This window comes from Euleptes europaea, chromosome 9, assembly GCF_029931775.1.
Source record: "Euleptes europaea isolate rEulEur1 chromosome 9, rEulEur1.hap1, whole genome shotgun sequence".
NCBI lineage: Eukaryota > Metazoa > Chordata > Lepidosauria > Squamata > Sphaerodactylidae > Euleptes > Euleptes europaea.
Window position 1 is genome coordinate 47,409,691 of NC_079320.1, and position 25,862 is coordinate 47,435,552.

Below are 25,862 nucleotides of genomic sequence, written 5' to 3' on the forward strand. Positions count from 1 at the left end.
TAAGTTTAACAGAGTCATATGTCCTGGCATGCCTAAAACTTCTCAAAATTATGTTAAATTATATGAAATAACTCACTTGATGATACATTTCTGTCAATCAGCTCTCTATTTCATGTATGTAGTTTCTCCCATTTTTCACTAACTCCACTAATGTAAGATCTTTGCTTCTCTTATCTGTCATAGGTCAACTTTTGTTCCCGATCCAAAGTCCCCACAATGAAGTTTTTACTGGCAGCTTTTGTGTTTGTTTTCTTCTCCTTATACGTTGAAGAAGTCTATTCCAAAGAGAAATCTTCAAAGAAAGGAAAAGGGAAAAAGAAGCAGTATCTCTGTCCTTCGTACGTTCCTTTTAAAAAATATCTGTGTATAATCAAACAATTATTTATAAACACTTTATTCTTCCACTCAAGAATCTTAAACCAAATCTTACAGTTTTCTATGAAGTAAGAGCAAATAAATGTGTAGTATCAGTCACTATAATGTAATAACTTTGCTGGGGATTAACCAGGTCTATTTCATGCAACTTGTTATATGGGCACATAAATGTTGAAAATGTGGTGTGTTAAACCAGTGGACTATCACGGAATAGAGTATTATGCTGTTCTAAGCACATAGGCATGGATATTTATGACCAGGGACTTACCTTGATTTTCTTTTATCGTTCCCCCACCAAAAAAAAAAGTAAATTGGCTACCTTTTATCTTAAGCTTAAACTTATGTGTTCCAATTTACAGGCCAGCATGCACTTTGCTGGAGCTCACAGACAGGTAGTTTGTCTCTGTTTGTTTAAATAAATGGAGAAGATCTGCACTAAGGAAGGAGAAAGGAATATTGGGATATTCTAGATATGTGTGTATGCCTGTGAGCACTTGGGCTCATAAAAAGTTACTGCATTGGGATAAAAACTTGGAATTTGATGTCATTGACTTAAGTATCAAACAATGGGTCAGAATTTTTCTTTTCTTGAAATTTAGCCTTTATGACTTTATTCTGCTCAGATATGTGCTATATCATAAATGCTTTAAACATAAGGATACAAATGATGAACGTCATGATCCTTTAATCTCCAATCATAAAGCCACAGACAGTTCAGTCCTAACTTCCAGATGCCAGTGCATCATTGATGGTGATGCAGCACTGACATAGCTAGTAGGTACCCTATGCTTTCAACAGTACAGAAAATGGATACCAGTTCCATAGCAATTGTATTAGAATACATAGTAACACTCACCAATCACAGGGTGGCATGCTAACAATACCCCATATGTCAGCCATATTTGGAAGCAGCCAACCAATGCATGCTGATGGTGGCACACCTCACTGATGTTCCCCTGCTCTCACTCAGCTTCCCCCACTCACCCACAGAACACAACAAAGTGTGGAGTATCAGTTAGGAGCGGTGGACTCTAATCTGGAGAACTGGGTTTGATTCCCCACTCCTCCATATGAGCGGTGGACTCTAATCTGGTGAACCAGGTTGGTTTCCTCACTCCTACACATGAAGCCAGCTGAGTGACCTTGGGCTAGTTCTCTTAGAGCTCTCTCAGCCTCATCTAACTCACAAGGTGTCTGTTGTGGGGAGAGGAAGGGAAGTAGATTGTAAACTGGTTTGATTCTCCTTAAAAGGTAGAGAAAGTTGGCATATAAAAGCCAACTCTTCTGCATCTTCCGAATCCCTTCCTGCAAACACATTCCTTTTTGACTGACTCAGCATGCAGGGAAGGAGGCATGAACAACCAACCCCTTCACCCAGAATACCCCATGGTCAGCCCAGGGCCTTTCCCACACATGGTTTCAGGTCCTGCAAAAGTTATTATAATGGCCTGAGGAGCAGTTTTTTTGCAAGGCAAGGAGTATCACAGACATGAGGACAGCAGCAAAAGTACATTTCAGTATTCACAGAAGGCATTCATTATATACAATTTTAAGAAAGGCGATAGAAACTTCTCATGCTCTCCCATAACACTGGATCTCAAAGTCACCCTGTGAAATTTACTTGCAGTAGATGCAAGTAAACAAAGGAAAGCACCAGGACCAATCAGGTTGGGAAGGGTCATTTAGCCTGAGCCTCAAACTCAAAGGGGACTTTAAAACACTTAACTGTCTTTTGGCATTTAATATGTTTTGCAACTTGTGTTCATGTGCATCCATATCAGACCAAAATCTCTCAAAAAGGATTCAAGAGCTAGAAGTGGCCCAGGCCTCTCTGAGAGGGCCTGGGAAATAGTACTACCCACAATAGATAGTTGGACTTGTGAAAGTCAGTGCCAAGAGATTTGATGATGGCCAGTGGTTAGATTATTTTATCAAGGGGTTGGACAGATTCGTGGAAGATAAGTCCATCATTGACTATTAACCAGTGAACCTCTGGATAGCCAAATGGGGCCTCTGGATTCAGAGGGAAAATGCCTCTGATAGTCAGATGCTGGAGAACAGTCAGCAGATGAAGGCTGTTGTCTGTGGGTCCTGCTTATGGCTTTCCCTGTGGCATCTGACCCTGTTGAAAACAGTGTGTTGGATTAGATGGACTGTTGGTCTGATCCAGCATGGCTAGTCTTATGTCATCACCCCAATAGATCACTGGGGAAATCACTCACATGAGAAACAGAAGTGAGAGGAGTTGAATTCCATCTAAGGGGAAATGTGCAAATAAGGCAGAATTTACCTTAGGCCAGCTACATGCTGACCAGCTTCAAAACAGAAGGAAGAGGCAGGATTAGAACTTACATCTCAAACACTTCAGAGAAGGTGAGAGAGGCAGAATAATTGAACCAACACACAGTAAGTACTGTTGCTGGGGGAAGAGGTGGACATTTGCAGCAGTTTATGTTTGAGTCATGGAAGCCCTCTCCCATGCTTCCCCATCCCCAGATGGAAGAGTGGAGGGTCCATGTTGGTACTTAAGTCTTCAGCAGGAGTATCTGCAAGGGTGTTGAGCACAGCTAGAAATATGCTAAAACATTGTTAGCTCTCCTCCTTGGCTCTTTGTGCAAAGTGCTTCCTTTTATACAAAGTGCTCTTTCTCTAGAGTTTCTGTCATCAAAGTTGCACCATTTGTGTTTTCAGTGTGCCCAGAATAAGGCCAGAAAGTGATAGCCCCATGCACCCCATTATCTGAGACATGATTAACTTGGCTGGATTGATGTACTGCTTTGTAGAATTGTAATTGGTTGCAGATTTAGTTGGTATTCTAAGCTATGCCATAGATTTGAAGCATAGTGGGAGGTAATGTGGGGTGGGGGCTTTGTTCACTCCAATTGTGTTCAGTGATAGTGTTTAGACTTATCCCAGTTGATGTGGCGGTTAACATTTTGATTAACAGTTCCAGATCAATACAAGAGACAACTAAGGTAAGCAGGGCTGCTTAAGAGAGGTGGAACTAAATTCCAGGGGGCCATGGATCTGGGTAAGCCATGTGATTCAGCTCCATATAATATTTGGGTTGAGTCTGGGTGAGGGTTGCCAACCTCCGGCTACTAGCTGGAGATCTCCTGCTATTACAACTGATCTCCAGCCGATTGAGATCAGTTCACCTGGAGAAAATGGCCACTTTTGCAATTGGACTCTATGGCATTGAGGTCCCTCCCCTCCCCAAACCCTGCCCTCCTCAGGTTCCATCCCAAAAACCTCCTGCCGATGGCTAAGAGGGACCTGGCAAGGCTGGCAACCCCAGTCTGGATGGTGTGAGGGAGGTCTACAGAGAAGGTTTTGTTGTAGCTCTCAGCTGCCCCAATGGTAGAACGGAGGTTTCCTCATTATACCTGTTTCTTGACAGATAGAAGTTTATAACAATTGGGGGGGGGGGGGAAATCATATTATTTAGCAAGAAAGACTGATTTATGATATAGCACTTAGAAGATGTCTGTTTGGTGCTTACTTACATTAGCATTTTCAGTAGCATAACATAATGCTAGTGATATAGGCAGGACTTGGACTGAGGGAAGTTAGAATAGTAAGCCCTACTCATCCTGGAGCATGCTGTTTGCATTGTCTACTTCTGGCTCCTTCATTCACACAGCCAGCTAATCCCTGGGTTAATATCAACGAGGTGTCAGTGGGGCACTTAGTTTCTATACAAACAATTTGCACATCAGCCTTCAGACTGCTCTCTGAGAAAACTGAAGATGAGTACAAATCTTGTATTTGAGAAGTCAGTCGTATGGAATACAATAGCATTTTTCATGGGCCAGGGAATTTCAGTTTGTATCCTACCTAAATAATATTGTGGATCTATGGAATCAGTAGTTAAGTTTGAGGTATTTATTTTTCAGTACAATGAACTCCACAAGCGGTGAATACAAACTTGGCTGCAAAACAAGAACTTAGTACGTTGAAATTGTTTCATGACAAATACCAAAATCCTCAGCCATCGGTTTCTCGCAACCTTAAATACACAATGTCATTTTAGCTATCACAGCAATCACTTTACTATTAAAATAATATATGTGAGAAGCATAGTGTGAGTGTCAGAAACAATTAAGTTCCATGTTCAGTTCATAATTCTGCTGTGCAAATAGTGCCAGGAGAACCTGATGTGTGTGTGTTTTTAAATGTCTTGCTGTTGCCAATTAAAACACATTTACTTTGCTGAAATGGTGTCAAAATTTGCTGTTATATTATATACTCAGATTACACTAGTAACCTTTGTGTATTTTCTTCTTGGTATTTGTTAACTCTTTATGCAGTACTCTCATGATGAACTCATCTGGGGGGTGGGTCTTTCTCTTACTTCTATGAGTCAAAGTAAGCATTTTGTCTCAAATGGTAATGTGCATTCCATCCTATTCAAGACTCTAAAAGATTTCCCATTTGAAAGAATCCAAATTTTATGTATTTGGTTTGGTTTTTTTCTGGTCTAACTTCTCTTATGTACATATTTTTGTATGTGCAAAAGTATAAGAATTAGGGTTATAATCCTGATTGATCCCCCAATACATTGTGGTGATTTGTTCATGTGAATGCATAGCCTTAGGAGCTAGGAGGAAACTATGTCATTGATGCTCTTTGAATGGTTTAGTGAGAACAAATAGCTTCTTTTTAAGTGGTTTCTCAAATATTTGAGCTTTTATGATATATATATTTGTTCTTGGATTAGAAGGTCTGTAAAATTAGAAGATCTGTAAAAGTGCAAGGTGGCCTGAAAAAATGTTGAAATTGAGAAATGCCATCCTTCTGCTTATTATATTTTCGGAATAACATATTTCTCATTGGCTCTTTGTCGGGAAGATCTTTACAACTTGAATTTTCTCGTTACAGTCTAAGAATCTAATATTAAATAGATAAGACCTTGTTGTAATGTCCTGGAATACCAATTAAAAGTCTGCTCAAAAATGTCAGTAAGTTGACAGACAGTGCAGATTTTCTGAAGAAAATGAAAACAATGAGATTGCATGGATGAAAAATTTCACACACAGAGAATGTGTGGAGTTTTCCAGGGCTGCCTGGACACCCATCATCATGGGCCCCCAACAATAATTCTCTCTGCCCCCCATATACATTATGCAAACCCAGCTTAATTTCATATGTAAACATTATATGACTTGCCCAGCTCAATGGGCTCTGGGATGTTTTCTCCATAACCCTACCCTTTTAGGCAGCACTGGAATTTGCAGGAAAGAACAAGGAATCTGAACGCCTGGAGTGGGAAAGGGGTTAGCAGGTAGAGGAATAAAAGGATAAGTGGTTCAGAGGTGAGGCAGGTAAAGTAAGAAGGAAGTAAGCACTATTAGGTTGAGAAGCAGAATATGAAGGAAAGAAGAGGAAGGAGGGTACTTGAGGAAGAGGTGTGCTCAAGGCAAGGAAAGCTAAAAGAAAAAGCAGGGTTGAAGAAAACATCTCTCACTCACTCTATGTTGTGTAGCCAGGAAGGGAGCAGGTAGGCAAGAGAGCTGTGGGACCTGTGTGATGGTGAAGGGGAGCCAAAGAGGTGGTAGAAAAATCTGTATGTATTAATTTGATCAGTCAACTGTTTGACTAGAGGATCTTGGTATTCAATCTTATTCATATATTCCCTGGACTAAATTTCAACTATCTTCTTTGTTCTGAAAGCACCTGGAGAAACAGAACTGGAAAAATTCAGCTCACCACTTGAATACAGATAGAGATGATTACATGGCTTGATGGTATGGTATAGTGGTTAGAATATGGATTAGGGTCTGGAAGACCCAGGTTGAGATCCCCATTCTGCTGTGGAAGCTTGCTGGGTGACCTTGGGGAGTTACACAGCCTCAGCCTAACCTACTTTGCAGAGTTGTTGTGAAGATAAAATGGAGGAGGGTGTAACAATGTTGTAAACCACTTTGGGTCCCCATTGGGGAGAAAGTAGGGTATAAGAATCTAAATAAATAAGTAAATGGCAACAAGTCATACTGTGTTAAATTTCCATGGCTGTCAGGTTCACCCTTGACTACATACAAACTACACTACCTTTATAAACAATCCTCTTCCTCTTCTTCTTCCCCTTCACTTTGACTAAACAGTCTGCCTAATCTCAAAAGTTTCATGTAACTTTTAAAGAGTTAAATGCTTTTTAAAATAAACAGGATTCTCCCAAAGAATCAATGTTTATAAACTTCATTTATAGTGAAAATGAACAACTCTTTTACATCTCTGTGGGAATGATAGCAAGTAGAGTCCTGTGCAGATTATACTGTACTGGCACCAACATTTTATTGGTAGCAAATCTATTGAAAAAGATGTATGTAAGGTTGAGGTTTACAATATGCTGTCTCCATTTAAGGATAAGGTCTTATGTCAGGCAGTTCTGCAATGCAACATGTTTTTGGATAAGCGCTTCATTCAGTGTGCTTGGCCTGGTAAGCTTCCTGGTGCCATGTAGGTAACATTCAGGGTTTGATTTTTTTTAATGTACCTACACTGTTCCCTGAGGGCAGGCTGTTAGTCACACATCATTTTCTAGTGAAGTTGACTTGTATTGATATGAAGTCAACAGATGGAACTGGAGAGATGAGAATCTGCATGGGAAAAAGTTAATTATTATGTCATAGGCAAATATTTACTGGAAATGCTTTTCCATTTTCCAAATAGGCAAATTCTTGCCATGATTACTCATGCTTCTGTTTAGATCTAGTTATGTAATTATTGACTGTTGTGAGAGGCTCCTCTCCTGTCTGTTTAGATCTCAGCCAGCTTGTTTCAACAGTTGTGTTCTACAGTGGTAGCCTTCCATCCCGGGACTCACCTTTAACCCCAGCTTGAAACATGGGACCCACTTTTCATTTTTTGACTATATATGTCCATCTTTCTGTTTCTGTCTCTTTTATTATTCTCTCTCTCTCCACAAACCCACCTCTTTTCACTTTGCCCTTTCTCTCTTCCTTTCTCTCAAAAAAACAATCATATAAAGGACCCCCTCACCCCACCCCGAATGGTGGTTTGCCCCGATGTGACTCATTTCAGGCTGGCATTCTATGTTTCAGAGAATTAAATGCTGAATCATTGTGTCTAGAACATTGTATACAGGTCCGTTCTTAAATGAAGGTACATTACAGATATGGTAATCTGAAGATCATTATGGGATCTGGTCCACTAGCTGAAGATCAGTGTTGTATAGCACTGATCATAACACATGCAGAAAATTGGTACTCTTTCAGCTTTCCTGTGACATTGCTTTTAAAGTAATGTCTTTAATATTAGGCTTTTTAAGCATAAATGTTATTTTTTAACCTGGATTTTCAAATAGCTCTTCTTACCCCAGATGTGTTAGTACAAATTCCATTTCTGATATAAATTGCCTGTATTTAGGTGGGCTAGGTTAGATTAGATGATAACAGGTATCTTTGATTGACTTGTGTTGTCGACAATGGAGGCTGAGAATGCTACACTTTCGTTAATCTAGTCTGACTGAGGGTGTTAGAGTAGATGGTACCCATGCGCATTGCTGGAATGGCAGCATGAATTATAACTATGCAAGCTCAGCGATTAGGAAGTCTCATCCTAAGCATTTATTTGCTGGCACGGGAAATTTTCAAATCAGTCACTGCTCTGATTATTTAATACTATGATTTGTGAATTTTTTAAGGGTATTTATATATTGTGTCTTTCTCCCGACACAATCAGGACCAAAGGCAGGTAATAACAATAAATACCATTATAATAATAATCTATTAAAACCATTAAAACACATTATTAAAACTGGTAAGATAGTATCAGCATCTATCACCATCAAGATCTCATATGCTCTCTCTCATATAGCTGCATTGTACAATCTCACTGAAAATCTCTGAGTATAAGGATCTGCCTCACTTCTAGGAGGCTCTTCTACAACAGTGGGGCAGCTACAGAAGAGCTTTGTTGCTCAAATACTTAGAAAAATGTGTGTGTGTGTAAAGTGCCGTCAAGTCGCAGCCGACTTATGGCGACCCCTTTTCTTGGGGTTTTCATGGCAAGAGACTAACAGAGGTGGTTTGCCAGTGCCTTCCTCTGCACAGCAACCCTGGCATTCCTTGATGGTCTCCCATTCAAATACTAACCAGGGCTGACCCTGCTTAGTTTCTGAGATCTGATGAGATCAGGCTAGCCTGGGCCATCCAGGTCAGGGCACTTAGAGAAATACCTATTGTTTAATAAGGTGAGGTGATTGCATGCTTCTGGTGTGCCCATTCACTGTCAAGCAGATGAATCCAGGTATGGCAAGCCTCAAATTAAGCTTGACATCTGATACCTGATGCTATGAAATATGTCACGGTAATTTCTAGGTTAACACTGAAAAAAGAAATATGAATGAGTCATACTTCCTGTTTTCTTGTTTTTTCTATTGCATTGAAAAGAATGCTTGTGTGTTTCTATATGTCATAGAGAGATTTTGTGCTCCTGATTTGGAAAGAGCACATACTTCTCCTTACTATAGGCTCCTTTTGAAATGTTACAGGAAAAGGTGAAAGCATAATATAATCTGGCATCTGAAATTGATTGATTTTATTTACGTTATTTATGTTCTGCTTTCCTCACCAAGACTCAAGGCAGATTACACGGTGTAAGTCAATATGATGGACAGTATAGTATATCCAATAAACAATGCAATGTGGTTTGTATTGCAGAAATCTGAAAAGAAGCAGAATCTGAAGATCTGAAACAAAGCTGAAACAAAGCATAAGCATTTAAACATGTCACAAGATGCAGAAATCACACAGTAGTAGCATACTTACAGCAACAGACAGTAGTGCCATCCACAATCCCTATCCGTTTACTGGAGCATCTTTCTGAATCATTTTGTTACAGTATAGCCCTATTACCTGTGTAAAAAAGCCCTCCTGAATAATTCGGTTTTGCATAGTTCAAGGAAAGCCAGGAGAGTAGGAACCTTCCTAACCACATCAGGCAGGCAATTCCATAAAGTGTGTGTGTGGGGGGGGGGGGGGGGGAAACAAAAATCAACAACTGGCTGCATATATGGCCAGTTGTTAATTTTTGGCCATTTGCATGGTGGTGCCTGCAGAAGGCCCTGCTCAGATGAATGAAGTTGTTGTGGCAGAAAATAGGGAGAGAAGCTGTCCAGCAAATATGAGGGACCAAGGTCATTAAGGGATTTTTGTGTCATAGCCAATACCTTGAATTGAGCCCAGTAATGGGAGTACTTTGCATGCTCTGCTAGCTCCTGATAATAACCGAGATAAGCCATGTCAAGGGACTGGGGCATCTTTAAACCAGTGGGCAGATAACCGCTTCTTTGATTGGCTGAGGGAAGGTGCCCTGAATTAGTGACTGATTTATGATAGACATCAATGAAATGTGACACTGTTTTTTAGTAATCTGACTATTCTGGGATTACATTTGGAATCTTTCAGTGTTATAATATGGACTTCTGAACGCTTTTGGGCAAGTCCTGTAATGAGTAGATTTAGCTATTGAGAAAGGTCTAGTCCACATGAAAGTCTTTGTGCTGACATGATTTCTGATGGGAGCTTCCAGTGTGATTCTGGAAGAATTTGAGAACCAGAGTGATGTAATGGTTAGGGTAATGGAGTAGAATCTGGGAGACCTGGATTCAAACACTCTGCCATGAGGCTTGCTGGAGACCCTTGAGAAGTCGTCTTCTCTTAGCTAACTTCCCAGGATAAAATGAAGAAGGGAGAACCATGTATGTGACTCTGAGATCCTTAGATGAAGGGCTGGATAAAACTGTGCTAGACAGAAGAACAATCAGGGCCTTTATCCAGATTTTAAAGTTGACAGGTGACATCAAGCCCACATCCACATCCACTTAGAAATGAATGTACCTGTTCCAATCTAATGTGTTAGGAAAATTAATTCCTAGGGGGAATACTTCTAGGATAGGGTTGCCAGGTCCCTCTTTGCCACCGGCGAGAGGTTTTTGGGGCAGAGCCTGAGGAGGGCAGGGTTTGGGGAGGGGAGGGACTTCAATGCCATGGAGTCCAAGAGCCAAAACAGCCATTTTCTCCAGGTGAACTGATCTCTATCAGCTGGAGATCAGTTGTAATAGCAGGAGATCTCCAGCTACTACCTGGAAGTTACTAAATATCAAGAAATAACAAACCTATGCTGCAATAGTCAAATTACTATATCAAGAAACAGCACGAGGTCTCAATACAAATATATTGCAATTCAAATATTTAATGTTGCTATCTATATTTATTTTAACCAAACATTCTGAGACCTTCCCCCCGCATTTTTTCAACATAAAAACTGGAAATTTTGGGAAGTACTGAAAAAAGCCCCTATGAAATATTTTCTCTTTTAGAATGAGTAAGCTGCTTTCAAAGAGAAGGTGGGCATGCTGTAGACATATACAGCTCTTAAATCCAAGATGCATTTCTGCAACTAGAAGGATACCTAATCTTATGAGGGGAGCATGCAAGGCTTCCATTGCTTTTCAGCTGTTGCATACCTTCTGTTGTCCTTTTGACCTGACATGATTGACCTTGTGGTTCATCTTTTCACTTCTCCCACAAACCGCTGTGACACATTTAGGCATAGACTGGGTAAAAAGTAGCTTGTTGCCCTACCTTGCTTGTAGGAAAAAAGATCAGGAGGAGGTGGGGCAGAAACTCCACCAAAGCCTCGGAGAAAAACTAAAAGTTTCATGATCTCTCTAACCAGATAGCAAGAATTAAGGTACATGTATTAAAACAGCATAGAGTGCATCAGCTTGCAGTTTTCTCTCAATTGGCTATATTTACTATTTTGCTTGTACAAAACTAAGACATTTATAACTTGTAAATTCCATAACTATGTCAAATTTTATATGCTAAGTAAGATGCAAATGATGAATTTTATGTTGTTAAAGCAGTAATATTCATTTAGGGTTGATTAATTATCCTTTTGCTCCAAGAGAGTTGTGGGTTAGATGATAATAAACAGGGTATTGCCGTTCAGAGTTGTTAGCAGGGCTTCCGGTCAGCAGTTATGGCTTCCAGATGGGATGGAATCACCGCACTTTTAATACAGTTCCGGATTTACATATAAGCTAAACAAGCTATAGCTTAGGGCCCCACTCTCTTGGGGGCCCCCAAAAAATTTAAAGGAAATAATAATTCTTTCACTATTAATATACTTCTTCTTAATTGTATTTCAGTTCAACAATTACTTTGATAAAATACATATTTTGTTATGAGAAAATGGCTTTAGATACCTATTAGGTCCATAAATTACCATATAGCATATATTCAACACAAAAAAACAGTGACAATTTGTTGTTGACAAAGGACAGCTGGACATATAAAGGGCCCCATTACCTTCAATAGCTTAGGGCCTCATCAAACCTAAATCTGGCCCTGAATATTTAATGAATTAATCAACGTTGCTACCTGCTCTGCCCAGTTATTCAACAGTTCTTCCACACTTGACTATTGAATTATTTTCTCTGCATGCCTTGTTGTATCCTTTTAAGGTATTTGTTCATTCTGCTATTACCACTCTAATAGTGGATCTTTAAAGACACATTTTAATGTATGTTTTCATGTAATAATCCCTTTAATGTTGTGATGTTTGCAGATTTGTCTGCAATGCTGATTCTGTGACCTTAGGCAGATGATGAGAGGGAAGGCATCTTGGCCATCTTCTGGTCACTGGGTGTGTGTGTGGGGGAGGTAGTTGTGAATGTCCTGCATTGTGCAGGGGGTTGGACTAGATGACCCTGGTGGTCCCTTCCAACTCTATAATTCTATGATTTTATTATTGTTTTCCCGGCAGCCTTCATTATCATAAGGCTGCATCAGAATTATTTTCAGTTTTATGAATTACACTAAGATTAAAGATGCCTTGATGTTAAACTTGTAACAGCTTTGTTTCTTCTGAGATATGCTACTGTATAGCGGTGTCGTTAAGCAGATTCACATTATGGGTGTCAGTTTTGTGTGTGGCATCTGTCAGGCTGTTTGCTGTCTGATCCTGCCCTTTCAGTTTTTCTTAGCGCTGCCATCAGAACTGACAGCAAGATGCTTCCTGCCAGTCACCCAAGAAGCCTGGTATAGGCAGAGGTTCTTGCAAGCTTGCTTCTCCCCAGTAACAACACTTACTGTTTTAGCGGCCCTCTCACTAGAGTTGCCAACCTCCAGGTGGGACCTGGAGATACCTTGGAATTACAATTGGGTGTTCAGACTACAGAGATGAGTTCGCTTGGAGGAAATGGCTGGTTTGAAGGATGGCCTCTATGGCATTATATCCCACTGAGGTCCCTCTCCTACCCAAACCCAACCCTCCCCAGGCTCCACCCCCCAAAATTCCAGGATGTTTTCAACCCTGATTTGGGAATCCTACCATGCACCATTCCCTGAAAGGTGGGAATAGCTGGTTGCTTCAAGTCCAATCAGAAATTTTGGGACTCTTTCAGATTGGCTGAGAAAGAGTTCTTTTTCATCTGCTTAACTTTGCCACTTTGTCAGAGTGGGGTTGTTCTGATTAGGCCTGGTTAAGACTGTCTGGGTTCTGCTGGGATTGGCTGGAACAGTACAGGCTTTTGTGTAAGTTGGGAATCTATGGCAAGGACTCTGAGGCATCTTATGATGGGGGAAGGATTTCCAACCCAGCTTCTTATGGCTTATCCAGCAGGCAAGATTGTCCAGATTTTCATGGGGGAGGGGCCATGGCTCAGTGGTAGAGCATCTGCTTGGCATCCAGAAGGTCCCAGGTTCAATCCCCGGCATCTCCAGTTAAAGGGACTAGGCAAGTAGGTGATGTGAAAGACCTCTGCCTGAGACCCTGGAGAGCCGCTGCCGGTCAGAGTAGACAATACTGACTTTGATGGACCAAGGGTCTGATTCAGTATAAGGCAGCTTCATGTGTTCATGTGTTCATGGCTGTTCTCTAAGGAGCTCTGGGAATTGTTGTTCTGGGAAGATACTCTAGATGTCTGTCAGAGTCTTATCAGCTCCCCTCAATGCTACAGTTCCTAGGTTTCATTGGAACTGGAAGAAATTATGTCAGTTAAACTGATTTAACGTTGTAATCTAGATATGACCATTCAGAGAGGGAGCACTTGAGATATTCAAAAGCTGCACATTGTACTTTAAAATAACAAAACACTTGAAAAGTATGTTTGAATTAACATCTTTTATAAACTGGTAATATTATTCTTTCCTATTAGATCTCTTGTTCTTTACATTTGAAACATTTCATTTTCTTCAGGGCACTGGGGACAATTTTGAAAGTAACTGCAATGCTGTTAGATCATGATGGGTAGCCGTGTTAGTCTGTCACTAGCAGTAGAAAAGAGCTGGAGTCCAGTAGTGCCTTAAAGACTAATAAAATTTCTGGCAGGGTATCTGAAGAATTGAGTGGTGAAATTCTGATGCATAACGTGAAGTAGGATTTTAAAGCTCATACCCTGCTAGAATTTTTGTTAGTCTTTAAGTTGCTACTGGACTCCTACCCTTTCCTACTGCAATGCTGTTGATAGTGGCTTTCTCCTGTCATAATGCTATGCTACTTTTGTAGGCAGCAATGTTAGGGTGGGTTATAATTTTAGGGATGGAACTACCTCCAATATATAGAACATACTTTCACAACTAGAAAGTGCCATTTTCATTGCGCTTTTGGACGCTGTTCCAAGATATGGACAGATGGGCTCTCCTAGCATTTGAATCTAGCATCTAGGAATTCCATATATCTCAAGCCATCATAGACAAACTATGCAGAATCTTCTGAATCAACAATGCAGTGAAGCACAGGAGAAGCATGCATGTGATGCAGGTTCAAATCTTGGGTATGATTACTGACTAAAGGAAACCTGGAAGCACCCACACAGACATACCATAGACAGTGTTTTGTCAGACCCAATCAGTGGCTATGGGCATCTTACATCATTCCACTGACAGGCTGCCCATTTTCCTTTGCCTTCTTTCACACGGCCATTCCTCCCCCATGTCCAGTAGGCTGTTACTTCTGCCTGTTGCTTCCTGTACCAGAGACCTGCCTCTCATTATTTGTCTTCCCTCCACCACCCTCCATGAGATACAACCCAACAGTGTGATTCATTCCACCAGTAGCGGTGAACATTTAAGAGACCTCCCATCACCAATGGGCTTAGAAGAATTCTGCTTAGAATGGTACTATTAGCCAGTATCCTACAGATGTCTAGAAAGTGTAAACTGTCCTTAAAACTGATTGTATCTTAAAACATTTTGAAAATAATTTATTTTGCTTAAATAAATTGCGAAGGCAGTCAACACTGTTTATGTTAGATTTTAAAAGATCAGATAAAAATAGATCAACTGCTGATGCTTAATTCTGTTATGAATAACAAGTATGTTTTACTTTAAACAGACAGCAATCCGCTGAAGATCTTGCAAGGGTACCTGCTAATTCCACCAGCAACATTTTGAATAGACTTCTTGTTAGTTACGATCCCAGGATAAGACCAAATTTCAAAGGTTTGTTCACATTTTACTAAAATGTATATGTGCACTACACCCAGATCTGTTTTATTTCCTTCATCCTATGGATCAGGTAGACTCAGACACCTAACATTAAGACCAGGTGAAATTCTGATGCATAACGTGAAGTAGGATTTTAAAGCTCATCCACTCTAAACTGAGATGATAGGGTGAGTTACAAAGTCAATAAATGAAGCCAACCAACCGTTTGTTAACTTGACAATTTCAGACCATTAACTTTGTAGAATTAAGGTTCCTTCTTCGAGAACGTGATTATCTACATTTCTGAATGAATTTTTGCTGTCAGCGTCTATGGGGTTGGATCCTGCAGATCCATTCTGCCAGTGGTGGCACTACACTCTGGCGTAGGGAGCTCCATTAGGGTTGCCAACTGCCAGGTAGTAGCAGGATATCTCCTGCTAATTCAACTCATCTCCAGCCGATAGAGATCAGATCACCTGGAGAAAAATGGCCGCTTTGGCAATTGAACTCTTTGGCATCGAAGTCCCTCCCCTCCCCGAAGCCCACCCTCTTCAGGCTCCACCCCCAAAATCTCCCGCCAATTGAGAAGAGGGACCTGGCAACCCTAAGCTCCATACACTGAAAGAAAGCAGCACCATTAGCAGAAAGGATCAACAGTATCCAGCTCATAGTTCCACTTTCAGCCAAACCTCTGCTATGTAAAGGTTATAGCTATCATACTGGTGTACCATGTAAAGGTGCCGCCAAATTTTATACCCTTCTGTTTCAACTTAAAAATTCATGTTTTACTTTCACTTCCTCCTATTGTGATGCAAACATAGGATTGCCAACCTCCAGGTGGTGGATGGAGATCTCCCGCTATTACTACTGATCTCTAGGTGACAGAGATCACTTCACCTGGAGAAAATGGCAGCTTTGGCAATTGGACTCTATGGCATTGAAGTCCCTTCCCTCTCCAAACCCTGCCCTCCTCAGGCTCTGCCCTCAAATCTCCAGGTATTTCCCAACCTGGAGCTGGCAGCCCTACTCAAACCTATAGGGTTGCCAAGCTTCAGGTGGCTATCTGGAGTTCTCCTAGAACTGGAACTGGTCTCCAGACTACAGAGTTCAGTTCTCCTGGAGAAAATGGGAGCTTCAGAGGGCAGATGGCATGGTATATCAGAGATTGTAGGTGAAATCCCTCCCCAGATCCCCCTCTCCACAGGCGCTGCCCCCTAAACTCCAGGAATTTCCCAGAGTAGAGTTGGTAACCCTACTTATGAGTCAACCTATATGTGTACTGTTTTCTTACATTGGATTCTGACTAGACCTGCTTATGACTATTCTTTTGATTAGGTAAGAGTAAATAAATGAGCCATGTATGCTTAAGGGAAAGAACTGCCGTATAAAATGGGGGAAAACTCTGTATGAAAGGGATGGCTAAGAGGGTTCTCCCTCCCCAGCCAATTACAACAAATATGTGTTTGTTCCAATGGGATTATGACAACAGTCTAAAAATGTGAGGAGTATAGTAAGGCAGTATGGTTTTGTTTATTTGTTTTTGCTTTGTATGTATTTTAGGAATTCCAGTTGAAGTGGCAGTTAACATTTTCATTAACAGCTTTGGATCAATACAAGAAACAACTATGGTAAGCAGAGCTATTTAATGGGGGAACTCAGTTCCTAAGGCCTTGGCCACTGTTCAAAGCTTGTATAGGTGGGCAAGTCATGTGATTTCATCATCATCATTCCTTTGTTAGCATAAAAACATAATACAAAAAGGGTACACTGTTCAAAGCTTGTGTAGGTGGGCAAGTCATTGATTTACTTTTATGTGATATATGGGTTGATCCTGGATTAGGGTTGCCAACCTCCAGGTACTAGCTGAAGATCTTCTGCTATTACAACTGATCTCCAGCTCGTAGAAATCAGTTCACCTGGAGAAAATGGCCACTTTGGCAATTGGACTCTATGGCATTGAAATCCCTGTCCTCCCCAAATCTCGCCCTCCTCAGGCTGCACCCCAAAAATCTCCAGGTATTTCCAAACCCGGAACTGGCAACCCTATGGTGGATGGTGTAAATAGAAATCTTTGTCTGGAGGCCTAATGCCACTCTCATGAACCCTAGTAGTGAAGGCTTAAGCTTCCTTCATATATCCATTTCTAGCACAAAGGAGTTTACAAGAACTGAGAACTGCATACTTACAGACATCCAGTATTGCAGGGGTGGGGAACCTCCGGCCCCGGCCCACGAGATTATTTTGTCCGGGCCCTGGCCCTCCTGCCGAGGCTGGGAGCTCCACGGCCCACCTGCCGAGGCCGAGGAGCTCCACGGAGCTAGCTGTCGCTAGCCAGGCCCTCATCGCAGCACTTCGGGCTTCACTGGGAAGATGAAGCGCGTGCACACAAAGCTGAAGGTTGATTGGGTGATTGTGGGGGCGTTTCCTCCAAGTCTCCCTGCTTCCTGTTCCTTGCGAGAGAGAGAAAACACGTGCCTGGCCAGCTCTCTCGGCAGCCCAACTTTGTTTCCTTTGCCCCCTCCCCTTCGCCCGTGCCCTACCGGCCCTCCCCGTGCTCTATTTCCCGGCCTGCGCGCTTGCCATGCTGCCGCCGGAGGGTACCCCCCCCCCCCAGCCCTCCCCGTGTATGTGCGTGTGTGCGGAGATCCCCGGGCTGCTGGGGAGTGCTTGTGTGTGTGGGGGGGACAAGCCTCCCACCCTCTCTTTCCTCCCTTCCCTTCTTTTCTTTCCTTCCTTCCTTCCTTCCCTCCCCTCCCCCCTCTTTCTTTCTTTCTTTCTTTCTTTCTTTCTTTCTTTCTTTCTTTCTTTCTTTCTTTCTTTCTTTCTTTCTTTCTTTCTTCTTCTTCCTTTCTTCCTTCCTTCCTTCCTTCCCTTCTTTTCTTTCATTCCTTCCTTCCTTCCTTCCTTCCTTCCCTCCCCTCTTTCTTTCTTTCTCTTTCTTTCTTTCTTTCTTTCTTTCTTTCTTTCTTTCTTTCTTTCTTTCTTTCTTTCTTTCTTTCTTTCTTTCTTTCTTTCTTTCCCTTCCCTTCCCTTCCCTTCCCTTCCCTTCCCTTCCCTTCCCTTCTTACTTTCCTCCTTTCCCTCCTTCCTTCCTTCCTTCTTCCCTTTTTCCCTTCCCTTCTTACTTTCCTTCCTTCCCTTCTTTTCTTTCCTTCCTTCCCTCCCCTCCCCCGTCTTTCTTTCTTTCTTTCTTTCTTTCTTTCTTTCTTTCTTTCTTTCTTTCTTTCTTTCTTTCTTTCTTTCTTCCTCTCTTCCTCTCTTCTCTTCTCTTCTCTTCTCTTCCCACGCCGCCGCCGCCAAAGGGCCCAGCCCTCCCTGTGCTCCATTCCCCCGGCCTGCGCGCTTGTTGCGCTGCCTCGGGAGGGTCCCCCCCGCAGCCCTCCCCATGTATGTGCATGTGTGCGGAGATCCCCGGGCTGCTGGTGAGTGCTTGTGTGTGTGTGTGGGGGGGGGACAAGCCTCCCACCCTCTCTTTCCTTCCTTCCTTTTTTTCTTTCTTCCCTTCCTTCCTTCCCTTCTTACTTTCCTCCCTTTCCTTCCCTCCTTCCTTCCTTCTTCCCTTCTTTCTTCCCTTCCCTTCTTACTTTCCTTCCTTCCCTTCTTTTCTTTCCTTCCTTCCCTCCCCCCTCTTTCTTTCTTTCTTTCTTTCTTTCTTTCTTTCTTTCTTTCTTTCTTTCTTTCTTTCTTTCTTTCTTTCTTTCTTTCTTTCTTTCTCCCCTCCCCCTTTCTTTCTTTCTTTCTTTCCCTTCTTTTCTTTCCTTCCTTCCTTCTTTCTTTCTTTCTTTCTTTCTTTCTTTCTTTCTTTCTTTCTTTCTTTCTTTCTTTCTTTCTTTCTTTCTTTCTTTCTTTCTTGCAAACCTCCAGGTGGTGGCTGGAGATCTTGCAACCCTAGCCTCTTTCTCCCCCTCCCCCACACTGGGAGATCTATGCCTGGTATGGCCCCCAAACGATGTTATAAATGTGAAAATGGCCCTAGGCAGGAAAAAGGTTCCCCACCCCTGTTGTAAAACATCTTATGGTCTCAAGACTGGAAAATGTCTATGAGTATTTAGAACTCAAATAGTGGACAATCTGCTTTTAAACACTTCCTTATTCTTTAAGGAGTTATGGACAGTGTCTACCCCATGTATGTGTTCATGTGAATCTTTGCTGTAGACATAAATGGATTACCATTTATATTGTATAATTGCTTTCTTGTGAAGACTATTCTAATAATATCACGTTGGGTAGCCGTGTTAGTCAGTCTGTAGCAGTAGAAAAGAGCAAGAATACAGTAGCACCTTAAAGACTAACAAAATTTCTGGCAGGGTATGAGCTTTTGTGAGTCACTATTATCTGAAGAAGTGAGATATCTGAAGAAGTGAGCTGTGACTCACGAAAGCTGCCAGAATTTTTTTGTTAATCTTTGAGGTGCTACAGGAATCTTGCTCTGTTCTACTGCTAATAAGGTCAGCAATTCTAACATGTACATTTCAGAATTTCAGGCTATTTGAAGTGCTTGGATTCACATGAATAGCCAAAGTGTTTGGCACACTATCTTGCTTCTGCTTTCCTCCTATTGATGGATAGGACATTCCCTCAGTAAGGTTTTTATCTGAATAGCTGATCTATGAGAATTACCTAGTGGTACCAAGCTATCATTTGACCGAATAATTTGAACATGAATTGCAAGATCCCTTAAACATTAGTCAAAAATAATAGTAAAAAACAAAATAGGAGCAGGGTAGTTAATTGTGATACAGTATGATAAGGGAAGTTATGATTTCCCATTAAACTTAACCTCCTTTTATTTATATTGTTTATATTATTTATGTATACCTGTGCTATACTCAGTGTACCTTTGCTTCATCATTAATGAACTCCATCTGAGGCACATGAATGCTTCCTTTGTGTGTGTGTGTTAAGTGCCGTCAAGTCGCTTCCGACTCATGGCGACCCTATGAATGAAAGTCCTCCAAAATGTCCTATCTTTGACAGCCTTGCTCAGATCTTGCAAATTGAAGGTTGTGGCTTCCTTTATTGAGTCAATCCATCTCTTGTTGGGTCTTCCTCTTTTCCTGCTGCCCTCAACTTTTCCTAGCATGACTGTCTTTTCCAGTGACTCTTGTTGTCTGATGACATCACCAAAATACGATAGCCTCAGTTTAGTCATTTTAGCTTCTAGGGTCAGTTCAGGCTTGATTTGATCTATAACCCACTGATTTGTTTTTTTGGCAGTCCACGGAATCTGTAACACTCTCCTCCAACACCATATTTCAAAGGAATCTATTTTCTTCCTATCAGCTTTCTTCACTGTCCAGCTTTCACACCCATACATAGTAATAGGGAATACGATGACATGAATTAATCTAGTCTTGGTGGCCAGTGACGCATCCTTACACTTCAAAATATTTTCTAGCTCCATGCTTCCTTTACCGAATGACAAATTTCCTTTACCGAATGACAAATTTCCTTTACAGAATGACAAATTTCTTTTTAGAATAGGAAAATACCTGACACAAAATCAGTGGTGGTGTCTACCATTCCGAAACTTGTAATATTCAGAATTCTACCTACATGACCCACCTACCTCAAGATTCCCAAGACTGGGAGATGTTTCAAGATTATTGTCCTGAAAATCCTTTTTAGATGCTGTGAGTGAGCATGGCAGGTGCTTGAAGTGGGGGGATGATAACAAGGAACTTATTTATGTTATAAAGGTGTTTACTATAAATTTATAAATGCTTCCAGACTTTTTTAAAAAAACGTATTCAACTAACAGTTCACATACACTCAAACACAGAGAGACGCTTGAGCTTGACACCAGAGTTCTAGAAAATTGTTGGTTATGGGGAAGCATATATTTTCCAATTATGCCTCACCGGGAAATATGATGTCCCTGCCTAGTGAGGAAAGCTAGCTGTGGCCTTACACGTGCAACAATTTAAATGTGAACCCTGTTATGTTACAATGCGGTTCAGAAACAATGCTTTTCGAAACACCCCTCTCATGAACATAATATTATCAACTCAATGGAAGTTGGGCCTCACTTCAGCAGGGGAGTGATGCCTTTGGCTGAGGGGAAAAGAAGCAGCATATCCCTTTCTAAAATTAGGATGGACAAATGTAAGTCCTCAGGCAAGTAGATGGTTGCATTTTTGTACTATTGTTCATAACTGAAATCCACACTTCCAATCATATAAAAAAGTTATACAACCTAAGCCCCATCTTTCTGGATCATCCCTTCTGAACCAAACCGCCACTGGTCAGCCTAAGACCCAGGTTTGACTGTGGAGAAAGGAGGACAGAATTGGGAGGGGAGTGTGAAAATTAGCTTATTGTTCAGGTTGTCATCCTCCAGGTGGTGGCTAGGGATCTCCTGGGATTACAGTTTATCTCCACCTGATAGAGATCAGTTCACCTGGAGAAAATGGCCACTTTGGAAGATGGACATTATACCCCATTGAAGTCCCTCCCCTTCCCAAACCCCGTCATTCTCAGGCTTCACCCCCCAAATCTCTAGGTATTTCCCAACCCAGAGCTGGCAACCCTACTACACTTGATTGTCTGACTGAACCTTATCAGCCATCTAGCTATCTTCTGTTTGTATTACTTCTGTTTCCCCCCTCTGCAGCTGTTTCTCCCAGTCTAAGAAACATAGTTTTCTTCCAGTCCCACTCAACATTTTTGTTTACACAGTGTATGCAACTGTCTTGTTCTTTCACTGATATTAGTCAAGGTTCCTCTGATTTTTATATATGTGTATAGCATACATATACAAGCTGCTGGGGGTGGGGGAGAAACCAAAGGAGTCAAAGAAGGAGGAAATTTGGGAAATCCCCCCCTCAAAAAAATCTCCCTCTTCCAGAGTCTATATTTTCAGGGACCTGAACAGGCTAATTTTCCCTGCCCCTGTTTTGCATTTAACCAAGGCCTAGTTTAAACATGAGCCTAGTAAGCAAAAGCACTTCCATGTGGGACTTTGCATTTGTTCACCATCTCACTGAAACTGGGATTCTGCCTGTGCAAAGCAGATGCATGTGCTTAGTGAGCACCCGGAGGTCTGTAGCCCCAGCAGGTGCTCTGCTGGCATGCTAATTAAGCACCTGTTTCAATGAGATGCTATACATGTGCAAAGCCCTGTGGGTTAGCATTTTTGCTTCTCCAGAACCATTTAGAAGATCAAAGCTGACTCTCAACAGCTCTCAACACTCTGTGCCTCCCGGAGCATAAGCAGTTGTCATCAGGACATTTGGTGCATTTTCTTCTGGTTAATTTAGAAAACCCTATTTTTCTGCCTACCTGGAGTGTCTTCTGAGAATGTGAGGACCCTGGTGCTGTGTGGGTGGTAGGGTTGCCTGGTCCCTCTTCGCCACCGGCGGGAGGTTTTTGGGGCGGAGCCTAAGGAGGGTGGGGTTTGGGGAGGGGCGGGACTTCAATGCCATAGAGTCCAATTGCTAAAGCGCCCATTTTCTCCAGGTGAACTGATCTCTATCGGCTGGAGATCAGTTGTAATAGCAGGAGATTACCAGCTAGTACCTGGAAGTTGGCAACCCTAGTGGGTGGTCTGATTTCATTTCTTTCACAACTGGAACACGAGTGAGCTACTTTATTAGATACTGTGATCCTGACTCTCAAGTCCAGGTAGTTGCATCCCTGTTAGAATTCCAAAGATGTGAAGTCATAGGTCAAAGAGATCACTCACTTGTATGGCTGTAAATGGAAGAAGGTAGAATGGTAGAAGAGCATTCAAATGTTGAAATGATGCCCTAACTGAGACACAAAATTAAAACATGGGTAGTCTGTTTTTACCATTGTCCCTGTTGTATAATTCACAAATCTTTATGCTTTGTTGAATATTACCTGCATGGTCCTTATTTTCTTTTCTACAGGAGGGTACGCTGGAGTTTGTTTATACCAGACATTAGTGTTGTATTGGATTATCAATCAGCATTCAGGATGTATTTCATTTCATTTTTTTTTTTTGTATAGTGCCTACCAGTTTAGGGGCTTTGTAAATAACTAATATAACATAATAAAGTGTGTACTCTTGGCATTCACTGATATATGAAATACCCAAAAGGAATTGCTTTTTAGACCTATGCATCTCCATTTATGTCAGGAAGGTGTCAGTTTTTAATGGTTAGCACACATCATTTTGAAAAATGTAGTTTTCCTGCCAGTGTAATATATGTGTATATGTTCCAAACAGGATTATAGAGTTAACATCTTTCTAAGACAAAAGTGGAATGACCCACGACTTAAACTGCCCAATGATTGGAGGGGTTCGGATATATTAACAGTGGATCCCACCATGTTTAAGTGTCTGTGGAAGCCAGACCTCTTCTTTGCAAATGAAAAGAATGCCAACTTCCATGATGTCACTCAAGAAAATATTCTTCTATTTATATCCCGTTCTGGAGATGTCCTGGTCAGCATGAGGTATTTTTGTTGTTGTTTAACTGAAAACTGTTACTGTTGTCTTAGAATAAGTAGACATTGCTGCTTGATGTACTTAGGTGGTGTGGTTTTTTAAGGGAATACTATTGGTAAGCATAATAGTTAAATGATACTAATTGGAAGTTTATCAATAGCCATGTCAAAGGGAAGCTGATCATGCGCCATGTGGTCAGAGAACATGTCCACTTTCCTGAAGGTTGTGAGTGGCCCTTGATTTCACATGGTATGATAACATTCAGTCTCTCAGTCTGATAGAAAGCATAAGCCACTCCCAATCAGGTATGGAAGTTGGATATGGAACTGGCCACACATTTGTGTGTGCAGTGGTGGTTGGTCCCAGATTGTGCAAGTTGGAAAACATTCAGTATTATGGTATATCATATTAACAGCGGCATACTGTCAGACGGTATAGTACACGGTAAAGGACCGGAAAAGAAGGAGAGGAATCTGGTATCTGATGTCCATAACTGACAGGAGATGTGGTGGTGGAGGCTAGGGACAGCTAGAGTTAGTACTCTGTTCACATGCAGTGGTACCTGACTATAAGTGCAAGTACAGCTTAGACAGCTGAGCCCAAGTCACCACTGGTGTCTTGTTAGCAAGGGCTACGTCTCCCTGATTGCCACTCCGTGGGAGCAGCTTCTTCCTACCCATCAAACCAGCTCACTGGCCACCAATATTAGTGCAATACTAATAAGAGCTACACTGTGGATGTCAATGGACTCTAAAAGAGTGACTTTTTTGGTATTGCACTTGGTATCTGCCCTGAACACACCTTGGTGCGGGAGGGGGAATATAAATAATGATAATGATAATGATAATTATGATGGTATTTTTACTGTGGCAAGGCCAGATAGGAAAATCCAGGAGGCGAATTGTTACAATAAAACAATAGCCAGGCACAGGTGGTTCCTATGATCAAAAAGTCATCTTGGCAGAAGAATCAAATAAGACCAATTAGTAATTATTTTTGTCTGATATCTGTACAGGTTCATTAAATCCTGGGATATAATTAAAATAAGGTCTTACTGAGGAGAAAAAATGTTTCCACAATTATATCTCCATAAAATAAGTTCTCCTGTAGTTGCCAAACATCTTTGACACAAAATGTATTTTCTTTGGGTTTGTATGCCTCATCAGGAAATTGTACCAATTAGATTCTATGGTCCAGAAATAGATTGTTTAAGGGATTCACTGTTTTAACTCCACAAATAAAAGAGATGCAGTGGAACATTTATAAACCCTTGAAATACATTAAGGAGATGGTGAAAAACATCCTTCACGCTCAGCAGGGCTGAGTAAGTGGATGCCCATGCTGAAAATCAGATGTCAACATTCAATCAAGCATTGCCAGCCACATGGGAAGCTCACAAGCAAGCTGGACTGGCCACCGGAAAGGGGTAGCACAGGTGACTCTGATTCTCTTTGGCTTTAGAGACTACTAACGGAAGAATGCCAGGGCAGTGGCATGGCTATCTCTGCCAAATAGATTGGTCCATTTGCTTAATTTCTCACTGCAGTATATAAGGCAAGCACAGGGACTGACCTCTGCTTTCCCTTGACATCTACCACATCCTAAACAAGTGCTATTAAAACAAATGCTAATTCAGCTTCACTAGAACACTTTGATGCAGTATGCGTTAGAACAGAATGTGAATTTGATTTTTGAATATGAATATAGACAGAGCTGCTAAACTTGTAAACACAAAAGCAAAATGTCACTTTGAGGGCATTTTCAATGGGTTATAAGCATTCCGTTTACATTTCCAGATTATCTGTTACTCTCTCATGCCCGTTGGACTTGACCTTGTTTCCTATGGATACGCAGCGTTGCAAGATGCAGTTGGAGAGCTGTATGTAAATCAGATTGTGCATAAAAATAGTTACTTCTTGTGCCTAGAAACTGAACTTGCCCTATAGAATGCCACTTAGCATCAGGATTTAAAATTATTTCATCAAGTCATTGATCTTTTATCTTTTTGAATGTTCTAATAAAATCCTTTGCCTTGTTGCAACTCTTGTCACTCTAAAGCCCTCCTCCAAAGCCTCACTTCCTTATATTATTTCAGTAGAATTTATGTCCATGTATATTTAGGATTAGGATGTACTTATGGATGCCAGCATGGTATAGTGGTTAAGAGCGGTGGTTTGGAGCAGTGGACTCTGATCTGGAGAACTGGGTTTGATTCCCCATTCCTTCCCATGAGTGGCGGAGGCTAATCTGGTGAACTGGATTTGTTTCCCCACTCCTACACATGAAGCCAGCTGGGTGACCTTGGGCTAGTCACACTCTCTCAGCCCCACCTACATCACAGGGTGTCTGTTGTGGGGAGGGGAAGGGAAGGTGATTGTAAGCCGGTTTGAGTCTTCTTTAAGTGGTAGAGAAAGCCAGCATATAAAAAACCAATTCTTCTTCTTCGTATGGAATTGAGAAACCCGGTATCACAAACTGTAAAGAGACTGCAGATACGCAGGGGCAATGGGGCCAGGATCCCACCCCCCAGTGGCACTAGTTTTATGACCTCAGATGGGCTTTACAGTTTATGTATTTATTTATTTATTCATTGATTAGATTTGTACCTCGCCCTC

The 25,862-nt window shown here is 41.5% G+C and overlaps 1 protein-coding gene across 1 annotated transcript in view; it reads left to right on the plus strand.

Moving 5' to 3' along the window:
* The first annotated feature begins 188 nt into the window (after positions 1-188).
* GLRB (glycine receptor beta) overlaps positions 189-25,862 on the plus strand; it is a 46,820-nt gene continuing 21,146 nt past the window's right edge. Inside the window, exons 1-5 of the mRNA XM_056855409.1 lie at positions 189-338; positions 14,743-14,849; positions 16,395-16,462; positions 23,026-23,255; positions 25,044-25,126. Of these exons, the coding sequence (XP_056711387.1) occupies positions 217-338; positions 14,743-14,849; positions 16,395-16,462; positions 23,026-23,255; positions 25,044-25,126 (610 nt within the window). The 5' untranslated portion in view covers positions 189-216. The remainder of the gene's footprint in view (positions 339-14,742; positions 14,850-16,394; positions 16,463-23,025; positions 23,256-25,043; positions 25,127-25,862) is intronic.